This window comes from Sceloporus occidentalis, unplaced genomic scaffold, assembly GCF_023333645.1.
Source record: "Sceloporus occidentalis isolate IW3139 unplaced genomic scaffold, rSceOcc1.0.p SCAF_111, whole genome shotgun sequence".
Taxonomy (NCBI): Eukaryota; Metazoa; Chordata; class Lepidosauria; order Squamata; family Phrynosomatidae; genus Sceloporus; species Sceloporus occidentalis.
The window spans coordinates 382,489-400,617 of NW_028317091.1; the positions used below are offsets into that span (position 1 = coordinate 382,489).

At 40.0% G+C, this 18,129-nt stretch overlaps 1 protein-coding gene, 1 non-coding gene and 4 pseudogenes across 2 annotated transcripts; 3 read left to right on the forward strand and 3 right to left on the reverse strand.

Annotated features, from left to right (window-relative positions):
• Positions 1-1,074: 1,074 nt before the first annotated feature.
• On the reverse strand, positions 1,075-2,007 carry LOC149282657 (olfactory receptor 2A7-like). Its single transcript, XM_089497936.1, has one exon. The coding sequence runs from the start codon at positions 2,005-2,007 to the stop codon at positions 1,075-1,077; it is 933 nt and encodes a 310-aa protein (XP_089354062.1).
• A 4,720-nt stretch (positions 2,008-6,727) lies between these two features.
• On the reverse strand, positions 6,728-7,475 carry LOC149282658 (olfactory receptor 2K2-like; annotated as a pseudogene).
• A 2,008-nt stretch (positions 7,476-9,483) lies between these two features.
• Positions 9,484-9,602, forward strand: LOC149282659 (5S ribosomal RNA; annotated as a pseudogene).
• A 2,179-nt stretch (positions 9,603-11,781) lies between these two features.
• LOC149282660 (5S ribosomal RNA) lies at positions 11,782-11,901 on the forward strand (annotated as a pseudogene).
• Positions 11,902-12,150: 249 nt separating this feature from the next.
• Positions 12,151-12,269, forward strand: LOC149282661 (5S ribosomal RNA). The gene has a single exon (XR_016277945.1). It is a non-coding gene; the product is annotated as a 5S ribosomal RNA (ribosomal RNA).
• A 3,707-nt stretch (positions 12,270-15,976) lies between these two features.
• LOC149282662 (olfactory receptor 2B2-like) lies at positions 15,977-16,735 on the reverse strand (annotated as a pseudogene).
• Positions 16,736-18,129: the final 1,394 nt, after the last annotated feature.

An 18,129-nucleotide genomic window follows, 5' to 3' on the forward strand; every position in this document is an offset into this window, starting at 1 on the left:
ACTAGCATATCATGGGGTGTATAGTTTTCAAACATATATTTGATCGAGTAAATTAAAATGATCGGCTTCAAAGATGTCCCAAATAGCACATGGGGACAGTATGACCATATTTAAAAAAATAGTTTTGAAATAGCAATATGCTACTTGTACTCACTACCCTACAAAACATAAAACCATTGGGTATTTCTAAACTCAGGACAAATATTAGAATCTATTTTGCGAGTTTTTTTATTAGTGTTTGCAGATGAGTAAAAGATTTGTAGGTTGGACAACATTTTGTTTGTCAACTCACAAGTTATTGAACTTTGGTGGCTTGACCCAAAAGTCTTTCCTCTGCAGTTTCCTCTACCTCCCTCAGCTTCTGGCTTTTAACACCTATTCTGGCTCCCATTTTGGATCTTTGCAGTTGCATTGTAGCGGCTTAGTTCGACGAGCCACACAAACGTAAAAGCATTTGTTGCACTCATCTCTTAAATATGTGAGTTCAGCGGTTATCCACTAGTTAGTGATATGAAAAGGGGTCTCTAACATGTGATAAAAAAAAATATTGTTTGTTAATCAATATGGTGGTCTTAAGGAGTTCATAGTGAAAATAACAAAGCAGCAGGTAACTTTATTCAAGATATTTTTAATAGACATCTTGGACTCCAAATAAGTTTGGCCACCCAGGACAGAGTCAGCTACGCACCCAGGAGTAGGGGAAATGGGTCTCCTCTCTCTGCTGGATACCCTCTAGCCTCATCATACAAGACTTATTGTGGCTTTAAGAGACATTTTTGAGGCAGTTGTGTTAGTTGGTTGCTCTAGGGATGGTTGTCCATAATGCTGGTGCTTCACTCTTCTAGGTTTCAATGGATAGGACAAGCCTTTTGATGTTGGAAGAGCAATTTCACAAACCTTTATCATACTTGTTCCTAGGCTTCACAAAACGTATTCACAATAGTGACATGGCACACGTTAAACTGGTGGACTTCATACAAAACTTGCTTGCATCTTTTTGTTATGAGCCAATGAGAGACAAGTTTGACAATGGTTAATTACCATTTGGTGGACATAAGACAAGCAAGTTGAATTTCATTTTGAGGTGTAAGGTAACATTTTCTTAACTACACTTTTAACATCGTTATTTCGCAGACTATAAATCAAAGGGTTTAACATGGGTGTCACCACCCCGTAATTAAGGCTGATGTACTTTTGACTTTCTGGAAACTTTCTTGTTGGCACTAAGTACATGGATATACTGGTTCCATAAAACAGCAAGACCACCGTCACATGGGAAGCACACGTGGAAAAGGCTTTTGTCCTCCCGTCCACAGAATGAATCTTTAATATTGATGTTATAATACATACGTAGGTTGTTAAAATGAATAAAAAAGGGAGCACAAGGAAAAATACACTTCCCAAAAACGTCATCATATCATGGAAGAAAGTGTCTCCGCACACCAACTTTACCATGACCAAGCTCTCGCAAGCAAAATGATCAACTCTGTTACCTTTGCAGAATGTAGGAGGCTTCGAAATCAGAGGAAAAGTGGTCATCAGGAAACACCCAGACCACATAACGCCTGTTAAAGTCTTACACAACCTCCAACTCATCAGCGCTGCGTAACGCAGAGGGAGGCAGATGGCGACGTAGCGGTCGAACGCCATTATCGCCAGCAGGATGCATTCTGTTTGTCCCAGGAGAAGACTTACGCTCATCTGTATCATGCACCCGATTAATGAAATCCTTCCTCCTTCTGTAGATATCATGTCCGCGAGCATTTTGGGAACAGAAGCCGACGAGTAGACTAAATCTAGAATGGACAGCTGGCAGAGAAAATAGTACATAGGTGTGTGCATCCGAGAGCTGGATATAACTGCGCCGATCAGAATGATATTTCCAAACACTGTGAAAATGTACATAAGGAAAAACAAAACAAAAAACACAATTTGAGTCCTCCAGTCGTGAGAAAAGGCGGTCAAAATAAATTCCTTCACAATCATTTCACTTCGATTTTCCATCATCCTGAATCACATATGGAAATCTATCACTATAAAAAAAAGAACATTTTAGTAACGAGTAACATTATATTGTTTGGTTTTTTTTTTAAACATATTTCCAAATTCAATTACTAAAACATGAATTTTATAATCTTCAATTTCCCTTTTCTTTTGCTGTCAGTTTTATTAATGCTGATCACGAAAGGATTAACAAATGGAAGCAGCCAGTTGAAATAAAATTTAAATGAAGTATAATAAAATCCTGAAAAAAAAAAAAAATGTTTCATTTTTAAGGCAGGAAAAACATATTTTTTATTGATGCTCTGTTTTGGGTTATAAAGCACTAAACTGGTTATTCTTGTACAGTTTGAAGCTTTTTACATAAAATTTGTTGTATAGGCTTTTGGTAATTGGTCTCATCGCTGTCCCAGTGAAACTTAACCGTGTAATACAACATTTATTTGATTTAAGAAGCAGACTTTTATGTGATGTTGGTCAATTAAAAAAATAAATAATATTTTTTATTTTTGATAATAAAAAAAAATCATAAAAGCAATAATTCTAAGGTCCTGTGACCTCAGAATTTCAAAATTCAAAGTATTGCGGACTCCTTGTTCCGTAGGTTTGGTCCAGTGTGCCAAAGAGACAGAATGATCTGGTGGTGTTAGTCTGGGGTCTGGATCACCGAAGTAGGATTGGAAACCCCTTGCAAACCACAGCTAACCTGAACAGTCTGAAAGATGGTAGAGACACCCGGGCAGTAGTAGAAGCACTGGGGCCAGGAATCGAATGTGTGGTGCCAAGAATGAGACAAGAGAGTGGTCTGAAGACCAAGGCAGGCAGCTCAGATTCCCAGAACATGGACGGGCGCAGGTAGGGGCAGGCAATGAGGCTCATAGTCGGGGGATAGTCAGAGGTCAAAAACTCTTGGCAAGCAGACAAAAAGTATAGGGTACGATACGATGCTGGATACAAGCAAAGGAAAGCTTGGGGCGTTGGAACACTACCAATGGGGCACGGGAATAACCAAACACTGGAGGTCTTGGGGTGCCTTTTGAAAGGGTCATCTAGTGGATGATGTATGATGATTTTGTACTCTTTTGCATTGCTTTCAATGGCCATTCACTTGTATGGGTGTGCATGACCTGTTCCGTGCACATGCTTGCACTCGCTCGCACGCTCACCCAAGGAGGAAGTAAACCCGCAACGTAGACTAGGGAGTAGGCCGCAAGTACACTGACAGACCCCCAGAGATAATACACAGTGACAGCAGTGAGGGGCAGCTACGTAGTTTGTATAGAAAAATCCTTGTCTTTAGAGGAGAGAAACAAAATGACCAATGTGAAAAGACAAATATTCATATTTAACCGTAAAAGTCTTGCAAAAGAAAAATTAGGATTATGAAAATGTGATTTTTTAAAATATGTTATTAAATAAAAATTCTATGTATTTTTTGCCAATATTTACAATATATTGTAGTTTTACTTACCTTTACACAAGGGGGCTATCATTGTGTTCAACGCAACTTTTTTTTACTTAGGAAATATTAAGCAAAAATTGGGCAGCAGGACCAAGTAGGGCAACGATCTATATAAGAAAGTAAAAAGTTAGAATAAAAAATAATTCATAAAAAAATATTTTCTTTTCTTTGTTCTAATTGATACAAAAAAGATTCATAAATGTGGAAAAAATAATAATTACAAATTAAATAAAAAATGGATTCCTTTCTTTTTATTAAATGTGTATTAAATTGAGTTAAAAGAGTTCTTTTATACATTCCATGCAAAGGATCTGACCGCCTGAGATTAATTGAAGTAGGTAGCAGGCCCCGAGGCGATATGTTCCTAAATATTCTCAGGGCTATAGTTTACCCTGGGGTGTTAACAGGAGTTTACCGAGCTAAATCTATGACTAAAATAGTAGGGCTAATGATAGTTTTCTTCTTACACAAAGATATTGTACGATATTTTGCACATTAGAAACCATGTTTTTATTACAGACATGTCATAAAAAAACACATTGTGGGTCTCAAAAACCAATAAATGGAATATAATACCGCCAGTCCCAGTAATATTCCCAAAATGGGCCGTTAAAGCTGCCCATGATTGGCTGATGCCAGAGGAGCTCCCTGCCGGCGCCGAAATAGAGTCGCTCGTATGGACCTTTAACTCCTGAAACCCCCCAGGCCACGTTTTGGCGTCAGAAGTTTAAGGTCTGTGTCACGGAGCTGGCTAGTCCGACCGACTACCTCCGCTGACTTTAGCCTGGGACTCACACACTTTCCCCGGTTTCCCAGTCGCTAGCCGAGACTCAGTGTAGGGTATAAACCAAACGAAGACTGATTTATTTTAGACACGCAAATCCTGGTGCCAAAGCTGCTGCGTATTTTTACCGCGTCAACCCCGTATTAACCCTCCTAAAAAAAATGGCAATAAAAAAAAAAAAGAAAAAGAACACGAAGAACGTACACGAATATTCACCCGAAAAGAACATGAGAACGGGCAAGTATTCGTAGAATACAAAGATTTTTTTTCCCGAAGACTAACGCGAAGACGACCACGAAGACTTGGCCAGCGCCCAAGTCTATTAAAGAAGGCATTTGGTTTCATGGTCGGTTCAGTGCTGGATGTGAAAGGTAAAGGAGAAACGTTGATAAGCAGTGATTGAGGCCTGTTCATCAAGTGTACAAAAGACTGTATATTGCCCCCATGTGTATGTTGTGTGTATTAACCCATTCTATATTTACTGGGAAACCTAAAAATAGGGACATCACAACAAACACATGAGACTAGATCCTTGGACTGCTAGGTTCAACAAGCAACTTAAAGTAGTGGAGAGAGGTTTCATGATGGAGGCAAAAATGTCAGCTTCAGTAGCCATCTTTGATGAGGAAACAGCATATGGAGATGGCGACACCTTCTGGTTTTTAGGTGTGAACAGCATGAGTTCTTCTGGGGCCTCATGGTAAAGACCAAAGTTTGTTAGAAATTCACCTTTGTCATTAGATTTCCTTAGGCTATATGTTGTAACTTAAAGGATTTTCTGAACTCCCCATTCAGCTGACCAACCCCTTTAGATGGCAGCTGACAAATTCAGAAGGAATGCTCAACTGTGAATTTAGTGTTAAGAATGGAATTTTCTAATTATCTATTCTTAAAAATTACACAAAAACTATTGTTTTCTGTAAAGTGTACATTTTTGTCATTTTATTATTAAATAAAATTAGTACAAAGAATAAAACATAAAGTAAATTCCAATATAATAGAATCAGGAACAAAAAGCTTGATACTTTGTATGATTCCTATTGTGCAAAACATCTAATCTAGCATTCAAGAACTGATTAGTGGAAAGAGCGTACAAGAAAGTGGAAAAAAACAGGACCATTTCTTTTTGTGACGTATCTGGTACATCATTGGTCATGAAGGGGTTAAAATTATACCCTTTTTTTTAGCCAAAGTGACCCACATGGGACATATCTAGGACCACCTCCTGGTATAACAAGCTAGATTCAGCCTGTGGGGCTCACTTGGGGTATATAATTGTTTTAACCCCTTCATGACCAATGATGTACCAGATACATCATGAAAACATGTCACACTGTCCTGTTTTTGTTGTTTATATCATAAATATTAAAATAAATGTGTGAAAAAATGAAAAAGGAAAAAAAACCTCTAAAACTAGATGTTTTGCAGACCAGGGACATATAAACAACCAATCCCATTTACAAACTCCCTGTCTATAACTCTTTAACGCTTCTCCCCAGTTCTGAATTATATATAATAAAAGTTATGTTTTATACAGTGTTAGGGAGATCACATATACCTTTTGTAAATAAATTATTAAACATCTCTGAGCATTGAAGCCCACGAAGATTATGCCATCAACTTCTTTAATTCATAGCCTGGATTTCTTTTTTTTTTTGCAATCGGACCTCCATTCTGTTGATTATTGGCAAACTTCAGAGAACTTTCTAGAGATTTCCTACCATGTTGGTTAACGAACAGACAGCGGTCCCTCATATTCTGGATACAGGAGAAGTTCAGCTTTGCAAAGTCTGTTCCTTGTTGCTCCTTTTCATGTCTGCTTATAGTAGGATGGATATGTTTGGATTTAAAAAATGAAGCTGTAACTAGGTTCCCCGTGGACATCTGTAAGGACCCAAGGGGATGGCCAGGTGCTGTGAGTGGGAGTCCACTATGCAGAGGGGTCGCAGTAGTAGGCATCCAATACAAGCCATACCTGCAGGATCGGTGGTCAGGCCTGATCCGATGGTATAGTTGCTGAGGCATTTCAAGATGGCTATCAGGGAAGGACAGGGAAACAGGCACGCATGAAACAAATAAAGAAAACAAAATGCCCACGCGGCTCCAAGACCTGACATTACTGCAAGATTTAGTGTATCGTATCACTCGGGGTGTAAAGTTTTGTTACCCCCTGGGCATCAGCTCTCCATCAGACTTAGTTAACCAACATCTTCCTTTGGGCGAACTTTATCTACTCGACCACCTCTGTTCTGTCAACCATCCCTCTAACATTTTACCTCCATATGCCTTTTTCATTCTTGGCCTTCAATTAAAACTTTTTTCATTTCTTTCTCTTTTTTTGCATATTCCATCTTAATAGGCCACCTAGAGTGGCCCCCAAGCTGATCTAGAACTTGGTGTCTCCTTCTTGTTATGAGCCAGCTGGAGCCTGGAGCCAACCTCCACAGTGGTTATTAGCAATTTATGGTTCACATATTTGTTTATTGGAAGATTGCATGGAACATTTTCTTAACTACACTCTTAACATCGTTATTTCGCAGACTATAAATCAGTGGGTTTAACATGGGCGTCACCACCCCGTACTTTTGACTTTCTGGAAACTTTCTTGTTGGCACTAAGTACATGGATATACTGGTTCCATAAAACAGCAAGACCACCGTCACATGGGAAGCACACGTGGAAAAGGCTTTTGTCCTCCAGTCCACAGAACGAATCTTTAATATCGATATTATAATACATACGTAGGTTGCTAGAATGAACATAAAAGGTAGCAGAAGCGTAAATACACTTCCCCAAAATATCATCTTATCATAGAATAAAGTGTCTCCGCACATTTTTAGAATGACCAAGCTCTCGCAAGCAAAATGATTAACTCTGTTGTCTTTGCAGGTTACAGGTGGCTTTGAAATCAGAGGAAAAGTCTTCTTACACAACCAGAGGGAGGCAGATGGCGACGTAGCGGTCGACCGCCATTATCGCCAGCAGGATGCATTCTGTTTGTCCTAGGAGAAGACTTACGCTCATCTGTATCCTGCACCCGATTAATGAAATCCTTCCTCCTTCTGTAGATATCATGTCCGCGAGCATTTTGGGAACAGAAGCCGACGAGTAGACTAAATCTAGAATGGACAGCTGGCAGAGAAAATAGTACATAGGTGTGTGCATCCGAGAGCTGGATATAACTGCGCCGATCAGAATAATATTTCCAAAAACCGTTACAGTGTACATAAGGAAAAACAAAGCAAAAAACAGAATTTGAGTCCTCCGGTCATGAGAAAATGCGGTCAAAATAAATTCATTTACAATAATTTTGCTCCGATTCTCCATCTTTCCAAATCACATATGGAAATAATTTGAATCAATCACTGTATAAAAAAAATAAAAATAAAAACAGGAATTCTTAGTAATTATTGAATTATGGGTAGAAATTGTGTTCAGGGGTAGAATTTATTGGAAGTTTGATAGAAACCTACATCCTACCTGAAGAAGCGGAACTAGTGGGATATAAAAAAAAAAGCTACACAACTCACAACTAGGCAATGTTGGAATTATGGGGGATTTCATAAATCATGGATTTCTTTGGAGAAACAAACTTCCTTCATAAGGGAAGGGGAATAGATTTTTGGGCATGCCGAACGAGGAATTCAGTTCTCCTTAGTCACTAACTAGAGTTTAATGTGCAATTTTCCCTTTTATCATTGTGTCCATATAAATACAGTATTCTTTTTTAATCAGCGTTATTAAAAGTTAAGAAATTCAAACAAAATCACAAAAAAATTCAAACACAGAACCTGGAAGACTTCCCCCCCCGATGGTCTGTTATGAACGGTAAATCACTAATCCTAGTCGTTGGTCCATACTTAGAACTTTACGGTTTATGTTGAAGGTACCTTTCAAGACATGGCCTGAAAAATCAGAAAATCAGCGTTCTTCAACTGTTCATACAATACGTATAAAGCAACCAACATTCCAGGGGCTGAACTATTTACCGGATTTATCGCTTGACTTACCTTTACAGAAGACATCTTGAAAGGAACTTTCATCCTACTTAAGAACACAAATTAGCAACACCGAGTAGGGCCAATTTCCACATTCTATATTATTCTTAATCGGGACATGGACTTTTTGTATAACCTATTAGTAGGAACAAGGAAAAAGCATATTAATAGTAGATTTGCACTTCTTTTTGTGCCGATTAGTTAAAAAATGTTTTTAAAAAAAAATCAGAAATATAAATGTAAACAAGGAAGCTAAAACTAAAACATAGAATCATTTCTTTCTCTTTCAAGTTGACTTCAATTTATATTATATTTGAAATAGCTTTTATACATTCAGCTCAAACGATCTAAGCGCCTGAGATTAATCAGAGCAGCTAACAGGCTTCATGATAATAGTTTTGTGAATATTCTTGGTCCTGTCTTGCCCCTCAGGGTGTTAACAGGAGTTTACGGAGCTAAGTGTGCATCTAGGATAATGGGGCCGGATAATGTGTTTGTCCTTGATTTGCAATGGATAGCCTTTCCTGTTTTTTTATAATTATTTCCACATATATAGTATACATATAGATATACAACGCATGCTTTTTCAATTATCAGCTTTATGAGCCCCTCCAAGCTCATGGCACAGCATTGTATTCCAGTCTGTTACCCATGTCAATAATAGCTTGTAATGATCTAGATGCTTACATCAAGTTCCATATTATTAATCGTCTCTTTTCTTCAATTCTAGGTTAATAACAAGTCATCTAGACTCGTCTGTGTCAGGCCCAAGACCAGCACTCATGCACCTCAGGTGTCCCTTACCTCCGTCTTTGCCCTCAGGACCCACCATGCACCTTAGGCCTACTACGCAACACACCGCCAGGCTGCATCCCTGGGCTTGTATAGTTTGTGCGGCCCGCGTTGCGGGTATCTCGAGAGCGTTGCTCTGGAACCGCCAAACCTCCAGAACCATCCTAGGGGGCGTGTCAACCCCAATGGACTCAGAGAAGGGGGCTGGGTAACTGGCATCAGGGCAGAGGCTTTTTCCATTCATCCTCATAGTGTAAACCAGCCCGAGGGAGGTGCTTGCACACCAGAGACCAGCTAACCAATCCAGGAACACTATAAAAGCACGCCTATATGCCACTCTGTTCCATGATATGCCTTTTATGAGGCATTTCTTGAGGCAGAGTGGCATATAGGGGGTTAAAAGGCAGCAGCAACAGAATAAAGGGAGTAAAACAAAACACTTTCATGCCTCTGGCCATACCACCCTGAAAGCGCCCGATCTTGTTTGATCTCAGAAGCTAAGCAGGATTAGGTCTGGTTAGTACCTGGATGGGAGACCACCTGGGAATACCAGTTGTTGTAGGCTTTTTCTTTTCTCACAGTCCGGGGAGAGCTTTTTGCCATGTGTTTCTTGCTCATAATCAAAGCTTTAACCCCTTGATGACAATTGCCGGTCCGGGCACGTCACGGAAATTCAAGTCGATAACGACAAATGATGTGCCAGCACGTCTTTAAACGGGTGCAGAAAGCGATCTATTTTCGCTTTCTGCACCGAAACGGCGTTGCTGTAATGCCTCGACCTCGAGGCATTCAGGAACGCCATTATCGGCACAAAGGGGGCATCTCTGGCCCCTCCCCGGGGCGTCAACATCCGCCCGTCCGCAGCTGCCGGTGATCTTCGCCATCAGCAAGCCCGGGAAAAAAACCCAACAAAGACTAAAAAGTTTGCTAGACGGTCTCCAGACCCTCTAGAGAACTCTGGCTCCACTTGCAGGTTGAATATAGGTACTGCATTCAACCATGCAAGTCAATGGAGCCCAGCTTTCTAATCACAGTGTGATTAGAAAAAATAAATTAAAAATAAAATAAAATTAATAATAATTAGAAAAAAAATATAAAAAAAACCAGTAAAATGTAAAAATAATTTCCCTCTGATGTCACTATCAGGGGAACCTTCAAGTTGAAAAAAAATAAAAAAAAGGCAAAAAATAAAAATATATATATAAAAAATATATTTTTGTGAGCAAGTCCTAAAATTAGCATATTAGCTTAAAACAATTCTCGCATGGAAAGAGTTAAAATACTGGCATATTAAATGCCCATGGGGTGTCTACTTTTAAAAAATGTATGATTTGATGGGGTAAATTGAATTGGCCGGGTTCAACAAGGTCCCAATTAACACGGGGGGAAGGATGGCCACACATCTAATTTCCAATTAGAAAAATGCACATGTACCAAATGTGGCCTTTTAGTTCCCCCAAAAATGACAAACCCATGCATGTGGGGTATCACTGTACTCAGGAGATGTTGCTGAACACATATTGGGGTGTTTTGTGATAGTGACATATACGAGAAATTTTTAATTCATACCTGAAGTAAAATGTGTGTGACAAAACAAATGCAAAAAAATGACTACCACAAAGTTTGACAAAGACTGGCGGTAGATATGGTGCATGGAAAGAGTTAAAATACTAGCATTTGAAATAGCCTGGGGTGTCTAGTTTTCAAAAATATATGGCTTTATTGGGCACACTGAAATGGCCCGTCTCAAAGATGTACCAAATAGGGCATGGGCAGTGGATCCCCAAATGCCAAAGTTCAACACTTAAAAATGCGCATGCCCCAAATGTGGCCCTTTTGCCCCCAAACAGCCAGGCAAAATCATTCATGTGAGGTATCGCTGTACTCAGGAGATGTTGCTAAACACATATTGGGGTGTTTTATGATAGTGACATATACCAGAACCTGTTTTTTTCATACCTAAAGTAAAATGTGTGTGAAAAAACAAATGCAAAAAAATTACTACCATAAAGTTTGACAAAGGCTGATGGTAGAATAAGTGCTTGGAAAGGGTTAAAATACCAGCATTTGGAATACCCTGGGCTGTCTAGTTTTCAAAAATATATGATTTGATGGGGTAAATTGCATTGGCCGGGTTCAAAGATACCCGAAATGGCACATGGGGGGAAGAATTACCAGATTTGGAAAAAATGGCTTTGAAATAGCAAAACGCTACCTGTACTTATTGCTCCATAACGTGCAGAAAAAAGCAAAAAAACATAAAAACATTGGGTATTTTTAAACTCAGGACAAATAGTAGAATCTATTTAGCAGGTTTTTTTATTACCTTTTATAGATGAGTAAAAGATTTTTCAACTAAAATTTAGAAACAGTCATTTTTTTCTAAATTTTTCACCATATTTTATACTTTTTTTAATAGTAAATAATATGATACAATCAAAACAATGTCATCTAAAGAAAGCCCTTCTTGTCCTGAAAAAAACAATATCTAATGTGTGTGGGTTCAGTAAACGGGAAAGAAGAAAATTACAGCTAAACACGAGCAGCGCAGAAATGTTAAAACGGCCATTGTCACGAAGGGTACAAAAAGTAAAATAAGCCTTTGTCACGAAGGGGTTAAACCCTTATTTGAACCTTCTCACCTTCTCACCTTCTCAGTCCTGTCCCAGGGCTTATAATTCTTTCTGTCTGACGACAAGCAGCAGCAGCAACAGCATAAGAGAAGTAAAATAAAAAGCTTTAGCCCCTGCAGCCACACCACTCTGAACGCGCCTGATCTCATCTGATCTCATGGAGCTAAGCAGAGTTGGGCCTGGTTAGTACCTGGATGGGAGACCATCTGGGAATACCAGGTGTTGTAGGCTTTTTCTTTTCTCACAGTCCGTGGAGAGCTTTTTGCCATGTGTTTCCTGCTCATCATCAAAGCTTTAAGCCTTTATTTGAACCTTCTCACCTTCTCCGTCCTGTCCCAGGGCCTCTAATTCTCTCTGTGTGACGACAAGCAGCAGCAGCAGCAGCAGCAGCAACAGCAGCAGCAGCAGCAGCAGCAGCAGCAGCAACAGCAGCAGCAGCAGCAGCAACAGAATAAGAGGAGTAAAACAAAACACTTACACGCCTGCGGCCATACCACCCTGAAAGCGCTTGATCTCGTCTGATCTCGGAAGCTAAGCAGAGTTGGGCCTGTTTAGTACCTGGATGGGAGACCGCCTGGGAATAGCAGGTGTTGTAGGCTTTTTTTTTTCTCACAGTCCGGGGAGAGCTTTTCGCTGTGTTTCTTGCTCATCATCAAAGCTTTAAGCCTTTATTTGAACCTTCTCACCTTCTCACCTTCTCCATCCTGTCCCAGGGCCTCTCATTCTCTCTGTGTGACGACAAGCAGCAGCGCCTGATCTTGTCTCATCTCAGAAGCTAAGCAGGGTTGGGTCTGGGTCTGGTTAGTACCTGGATGGGAGACCGCCTGGGGATACCAGGTGTTGTAGGCTTTTTCTTTTCTCACAGTCATGGGGCAGAGTGGCATATATGAGGGTATAAGGCAATCACAGCTTTTATTAAATATGAAAAAATAGTTTACATGAATTAGTAAATTATATGGGGCTGGTCTCCAAATGTTTCCAGGGCTGCTTTTCAGTCCCAGTCTGGCCCTGCGCGGAGGCACTATAAGCATAGGCGACCATCAGAGGGCAAGGATCATAGGAAACCAGAAGGCCAAAAACCACTACGCCCACCTGCTTACCAGGTACCGTAGGCAGTTAAGGGACACATTCACAAAGAGCTTGAAGAAATAAAGGTACTGGGAGTCGTAGAGCCCTCCTACAGCCCATGGGCTTCCCCGGTTTTGTGTGGACTACAGATGACTTAATGAAAAGGCTGTCATGGATGCTTACCCAATGCCCCGAGTAGACGACCTCCTTGACAAACTGTCCGGGGCCAAATGGGTATCCATCTTTGACCTAAGCCGGCAAATTCCCCTGACCGAAGACGCTGCCCCTAAGTCGGTGTTCATCACCCCGTTCGGACTGTACCGGTTTAAGGTCATGCCGTTCTGGATGAAGAACGTCCCGGCTACCTTCCAGAGGCTGCTGGATCGACTCCTCTAGGGGCTGCAGGAGTTTGCATGTGCATACCTGGATGACATAAGTGTCTTCAGCTCCTGAAGGGATACTAGACAGCATCCAGCGGGCAGGGATGAACCGAACAAATGTCAGCTAGGTATGGGGGAGGTACAGTACCTATAATACCGAGTGTGTGTGGGGAGGCAATGACAGTATAGTCCACTGGCCAGTGCCACAGACCAAAAAGCAAGTTTTGGCATTCTTAGGAACGGCAGGGTATTGCAGAAAGTTTGTGTCCCACTACAGCTCCAAAGCTAAGCCCCTGACAGACCTCACCAAGAAAGCCCGGCCCAAGACAGTACTGTGGTCTCCCGAGTGCAACCACCAAAGTCCGCACTGGGAGCAGCTCCTGCCTTAAACTGTCGCTTTTTGGTTCACACAGATGCCTCTATGTTCAGGCTTGTAGCTGTATTGAGCCAGGTCAATGACCAGGGGGAAGAACACCCAGTAGTATACCAAAGTCGCAGGAGAGGTAGGGAATTCACCCTTCTTACAGACCACAACCCTCCAGTCTGGCTGAACCGGGTGAGCGGAGACAATGAACCTTTGTTACAATGGAGTCTCTCACTCCAACTCTTCAACTTTACCATGCAATACTGCCCCGGGAGGCAAAACCAGAATGCCGACGGACTATCCTTTGCAGCAGATATTAAAAAGATATCATGTTTGTGAGTGGTATGAATGATTGTCATCACTGTAACTGATTTTGTCTTTGCTGTTTTTGTAATATTAATCCGGGCAGGTTCGAATTAAAGCTCTCTCTCTGGTAAGAATCTTGGGTTTGTGTTTTGGGTTGCAGGCAGCAACCAATCAGTATTGAGGTCACATGCCCTGTGGGGGTTTATATAGGGGCAGTAGGCAGATTCCCCTCCCTGGTCACATGGTCTCCTCCATTCCGTTTAACCAGACAGGAGGTGACGTAAGAAGGCTCCGCAGCCTCTCCCTTCCGCTTGGAGACTCCCCGTACAGCTCCCGCACCCACAGAGACTAAGCCACGCCCCCTCCAAGTCAGAAACGCATGCGTGTGTGAGACGATGTGCATGTCGAACTCAAGGTCAGGATGTGGTCTATAACGCAGAAGTACGGCCGCACCACGGAGAGACCGGCAGTTGGAAGCTGGTGACTCCCCATTGAGTTGTGGGTTTTGAGCCCGACAGACCTGTCCAGACTTTTTGTACTTTTTGTCATGAACTTTAACATTTAACATGTTAACTGAGGCCTGTTGAGTCTGAGATTTTTTTTTTTCTCTGAGCATTGCATCTGACCTTGGGGTGAATTTGCTGGAACATCCACTCTTGGCAAGATTGGCAAATGTCTTGAATGGTTTTCACTTTTTAATAATCTTTCTCACTGTAGAATGGTGGACTTTAAATTGTTTGGAAATGATCTTATAACCCTTCCCACATTGATGGACAGCAACAATTGCTTCTCTAAGATCATTACTGATGTCTTTCCTCCTTGGCGTTGTGTTAATTCACACCTGAATGCTCCAGACCAGCAAATGGCTAAAACTTTTATATAGGTGGCCATACTTGCTGATGATCAATTAATCAAGAAACATTTGATTAGCAGCACCTGTCTGCTACTTAGCATCTTAATTCCTATGGAAGCAATATGGGCGTACTTAGTATTTCATACATGGCTTCTCCATTTTGGCTTTATTTTTGTTGAATAAACCATAACACTGTGTTATATGTCGTGTGTTGTTGTTCATCTGAGGTTGCATTTACCTAACTTTTAGACCTACTAAGGAACAGATAATAGTTGTTATATCCTGATATGTAAAACCATAGAATTAAAAAACAGTGTACTTTCTTTTTCACACAACTGTACTTTATCTTGCACTAATAACACGAATTGTCAAATAAAATTCCACATTTTGCAGACCAGTATACTTAGTAACAAAAATCAATAGGTTATATAAAAATTATGATTTTTACTTTGTTCCTTAGTATGACCCTCTAAACCCTTTGATATATATTTTTTTTCACTCACAATTCTTATTTATATACTTAGTGTTCACACTATGTATATTTTATTGTTGTTTTTTTCTAGGACAGATAGGTTGTTCCATTAATACATTTTTGTATGTATAAAACATAATTTCAAATGATCAATATGTTAACAATTTTTTTTAAAAAAATCCACATTTTTGTAAATGTTCTATGAGATTTCTTTAATAATGTGGGTGCAACCGAAGAAACCCCCCTGGTTTTTGTGTTCAGCAATTAACCCATTTCATGAAACTCCCAATGTGCATTAAGTACAACCCTATTGCCAATGTCTTCTATGGAGATGGCTGCCTATGTGTTTGATTTTATACACCAGTTAACAATTGCTGTGGCTGTAACACATGAACTCAATAATAATAATAAGTGGGATGTCCACATACTTTTAGTCATATGGTGTATATTCACTCTCACTCCACCTCATATCTCACTCCACCTCATATCTCACTCCACCTCACATCTCCTCAAACTTCATAACCTGACCTTGCCTTGCCGTTCTTAATATTTGAGGGGGTCCAGATAGAATTGAAAAATTTGAATCCCAAGGCCAGCTCATCTCTGGTTGGAATGGTCATCTAGGGTACTTTCTATACGCATAATAATGTGCAATGTTCTTTACCAATAGTTCTTCATCTTGCTAAAATACACCCCCTCAATCCCTAATCTTTCCTGTGTCCTTAACCATAACTATATGTGAGCCGCTTGGCCCTTCATGATGTAGGTGGGCTAGTCTGATGGCGCCAGCAGGTGGTACAGTGAACCAGGTGGTTCTTCCCAAGAGAAGACGCAAAGCATGTGACAGAAAAGCAAATGATCAGCTAAATATTAAATACTTTCCGAACTGCGACTTTAACCTCATGATTTCTCAGACTATAAATCAAAGGATTTAACATGGGAGTCACAACACCGTATAAGACTGATACATATTTGTTTTTTGTTGAAAAATGTTTTTTTGGCCCCAGGTACAGAGACATACTGGTCCCATAAAAAATTTAAACTACAGTCAGGTGGGAACCACATGTAGAAAATGCCTTAGTCCTCCCGTCCTTAGAATGGATTTTCAATATTGATGCTATAATACACATGTAGGAAACTACAATATAACCAAAAGGGACTAACATTGTGAAGAAACTTGCGAAAATGATTTTGGCTTCATCAAACAAAACGTCTCCACAAAACAGTTTCATTAAAGCTATCATTTCACAAACAAAATGATCGATTTGGTTTCCTTTGCAGATGGGACGTAGGCTTGAAATTGTAGTAAGGATAGAACAAGCAAAGTTCCCCAGCCATACAATGACGGACATAGTTTTACATATCCTCCAGTTCATAATAACCGTATAACGTAAGGGGAAGCAGATCGCTACGTAACGATCGTACGCCATCACCGCCAGCAGGATACATTCTGTTTGTCCTAGGAATAGACTTATATTCATTTGTGCGATGCACCCAATGTATGATATTCTTCCTCTTTCTGAAGATAACTGGTCTAGTAACATTTTGGGGACAGTGTTTGTTGAATAGAATAAATCAAGAAAGGATAACTGGCAGAGAAAATAGTACATAGGAGTGTGCATACGAGAGTTGGCTATAACTGCGCATATTAACACAATATTCCCAAAAATGGTCAGTAAGTACATGAACAAAAACAAGACAAAAAAATAATAATTCCTTTCTCCTTCTCCATTTATTAACGGCAATTAAAATAGTGATCGCCAGAAATTGGAGATCTGCAGCTCCAATTCTGTGGGTTAAAATAAAATCACAGCTATTATATCAATGTCATATGGAAAAAGGAATATTAGTGCAAACTTTCTGGGATGTTAAAACTTATAATCTTTGGGAAGAGTGGATAAATTTGGTGGCCGACGGTAAATTAGACCCTGAAAACAAAAGTAATTTATCTAGATAACTCCCTAAAAATCGCACACCTTGGGTATTGATAATAATTTGATAAAGACAAATGGAATCATTTGTAAGTCTTGTATGTCTTTGTAGTGTAATTTGTTACTGTTTTTTATATGCAGAAGAGACAAATATTTATTTTTTTGTATAGCACTATGATATTGTGCTAAAGATGTAATTAATTAACTGCATTTTGTTAAATAAAAAAAAAATAAAAAAAAAAAGAAAAAAGAAAAAAAAACAAGACAAAAAGAAGAATTCGTGTCCTCTGGTCCTGGGAAAGTCCAATTAAAATAAATCCTTTTATGACAGTTCGGTTCTCGTTCTCCATTTTCATAAATTATATTTGGGAACCCATCTCTGTAACAAGAAAACAGAACATTCTAATACCAACCAATTTCATTTCTGCAACTCACTGAGATACCAACCTAAGAAACGGCCTTAAAAAAAGATCCAACCACAAGAAAGCATGACTTGCTAAAGGGCCCTGTAATTGTTCTTTATCAGTTACGGGCAAATACTGGCGCCATTTTCTAAAAAGAGATAAAAATTTGGATCCCTTATTTTAAGAAAAAATTTGAAACATTAGGAGGTTTCCGACAGATGATGATGACGCTGATAGTTAAGAAAATAGTTAAGAAAACAAGTTCTATGGAGCCCACACGGCATGGCTGGGTACCAATACTAAATGAATTTATGATGAGAAGGGGTCATGGTAAAATAATTTATGTTGTGGGCGTTATTGAGCTGATATTATTGTTACATCTGGAAAAGAGGATTCAGGCCATAATCTGGCCTTCATAAGACGTGTGTAAGACACTCATCAGTTACCTCAGGCTGAGACTTTGGCTTCAAGCGAGAGTGAGACAGGATCTCATCTGAAGGTCTGTAGGTTCTACCAGAGCGAAAGGCTTAGTTGTTATAGAACGGCGTAGTAGGCATGCAGTGGAACCTTAAGCAAAAGTCAACACCACAAACCAATAACTTGACACGGACTGGCCGGATAAAATATCAGCACCACTGAGCTTCTACTGCGAGACGGGAAACCTAAAAACCAGGGACTCCA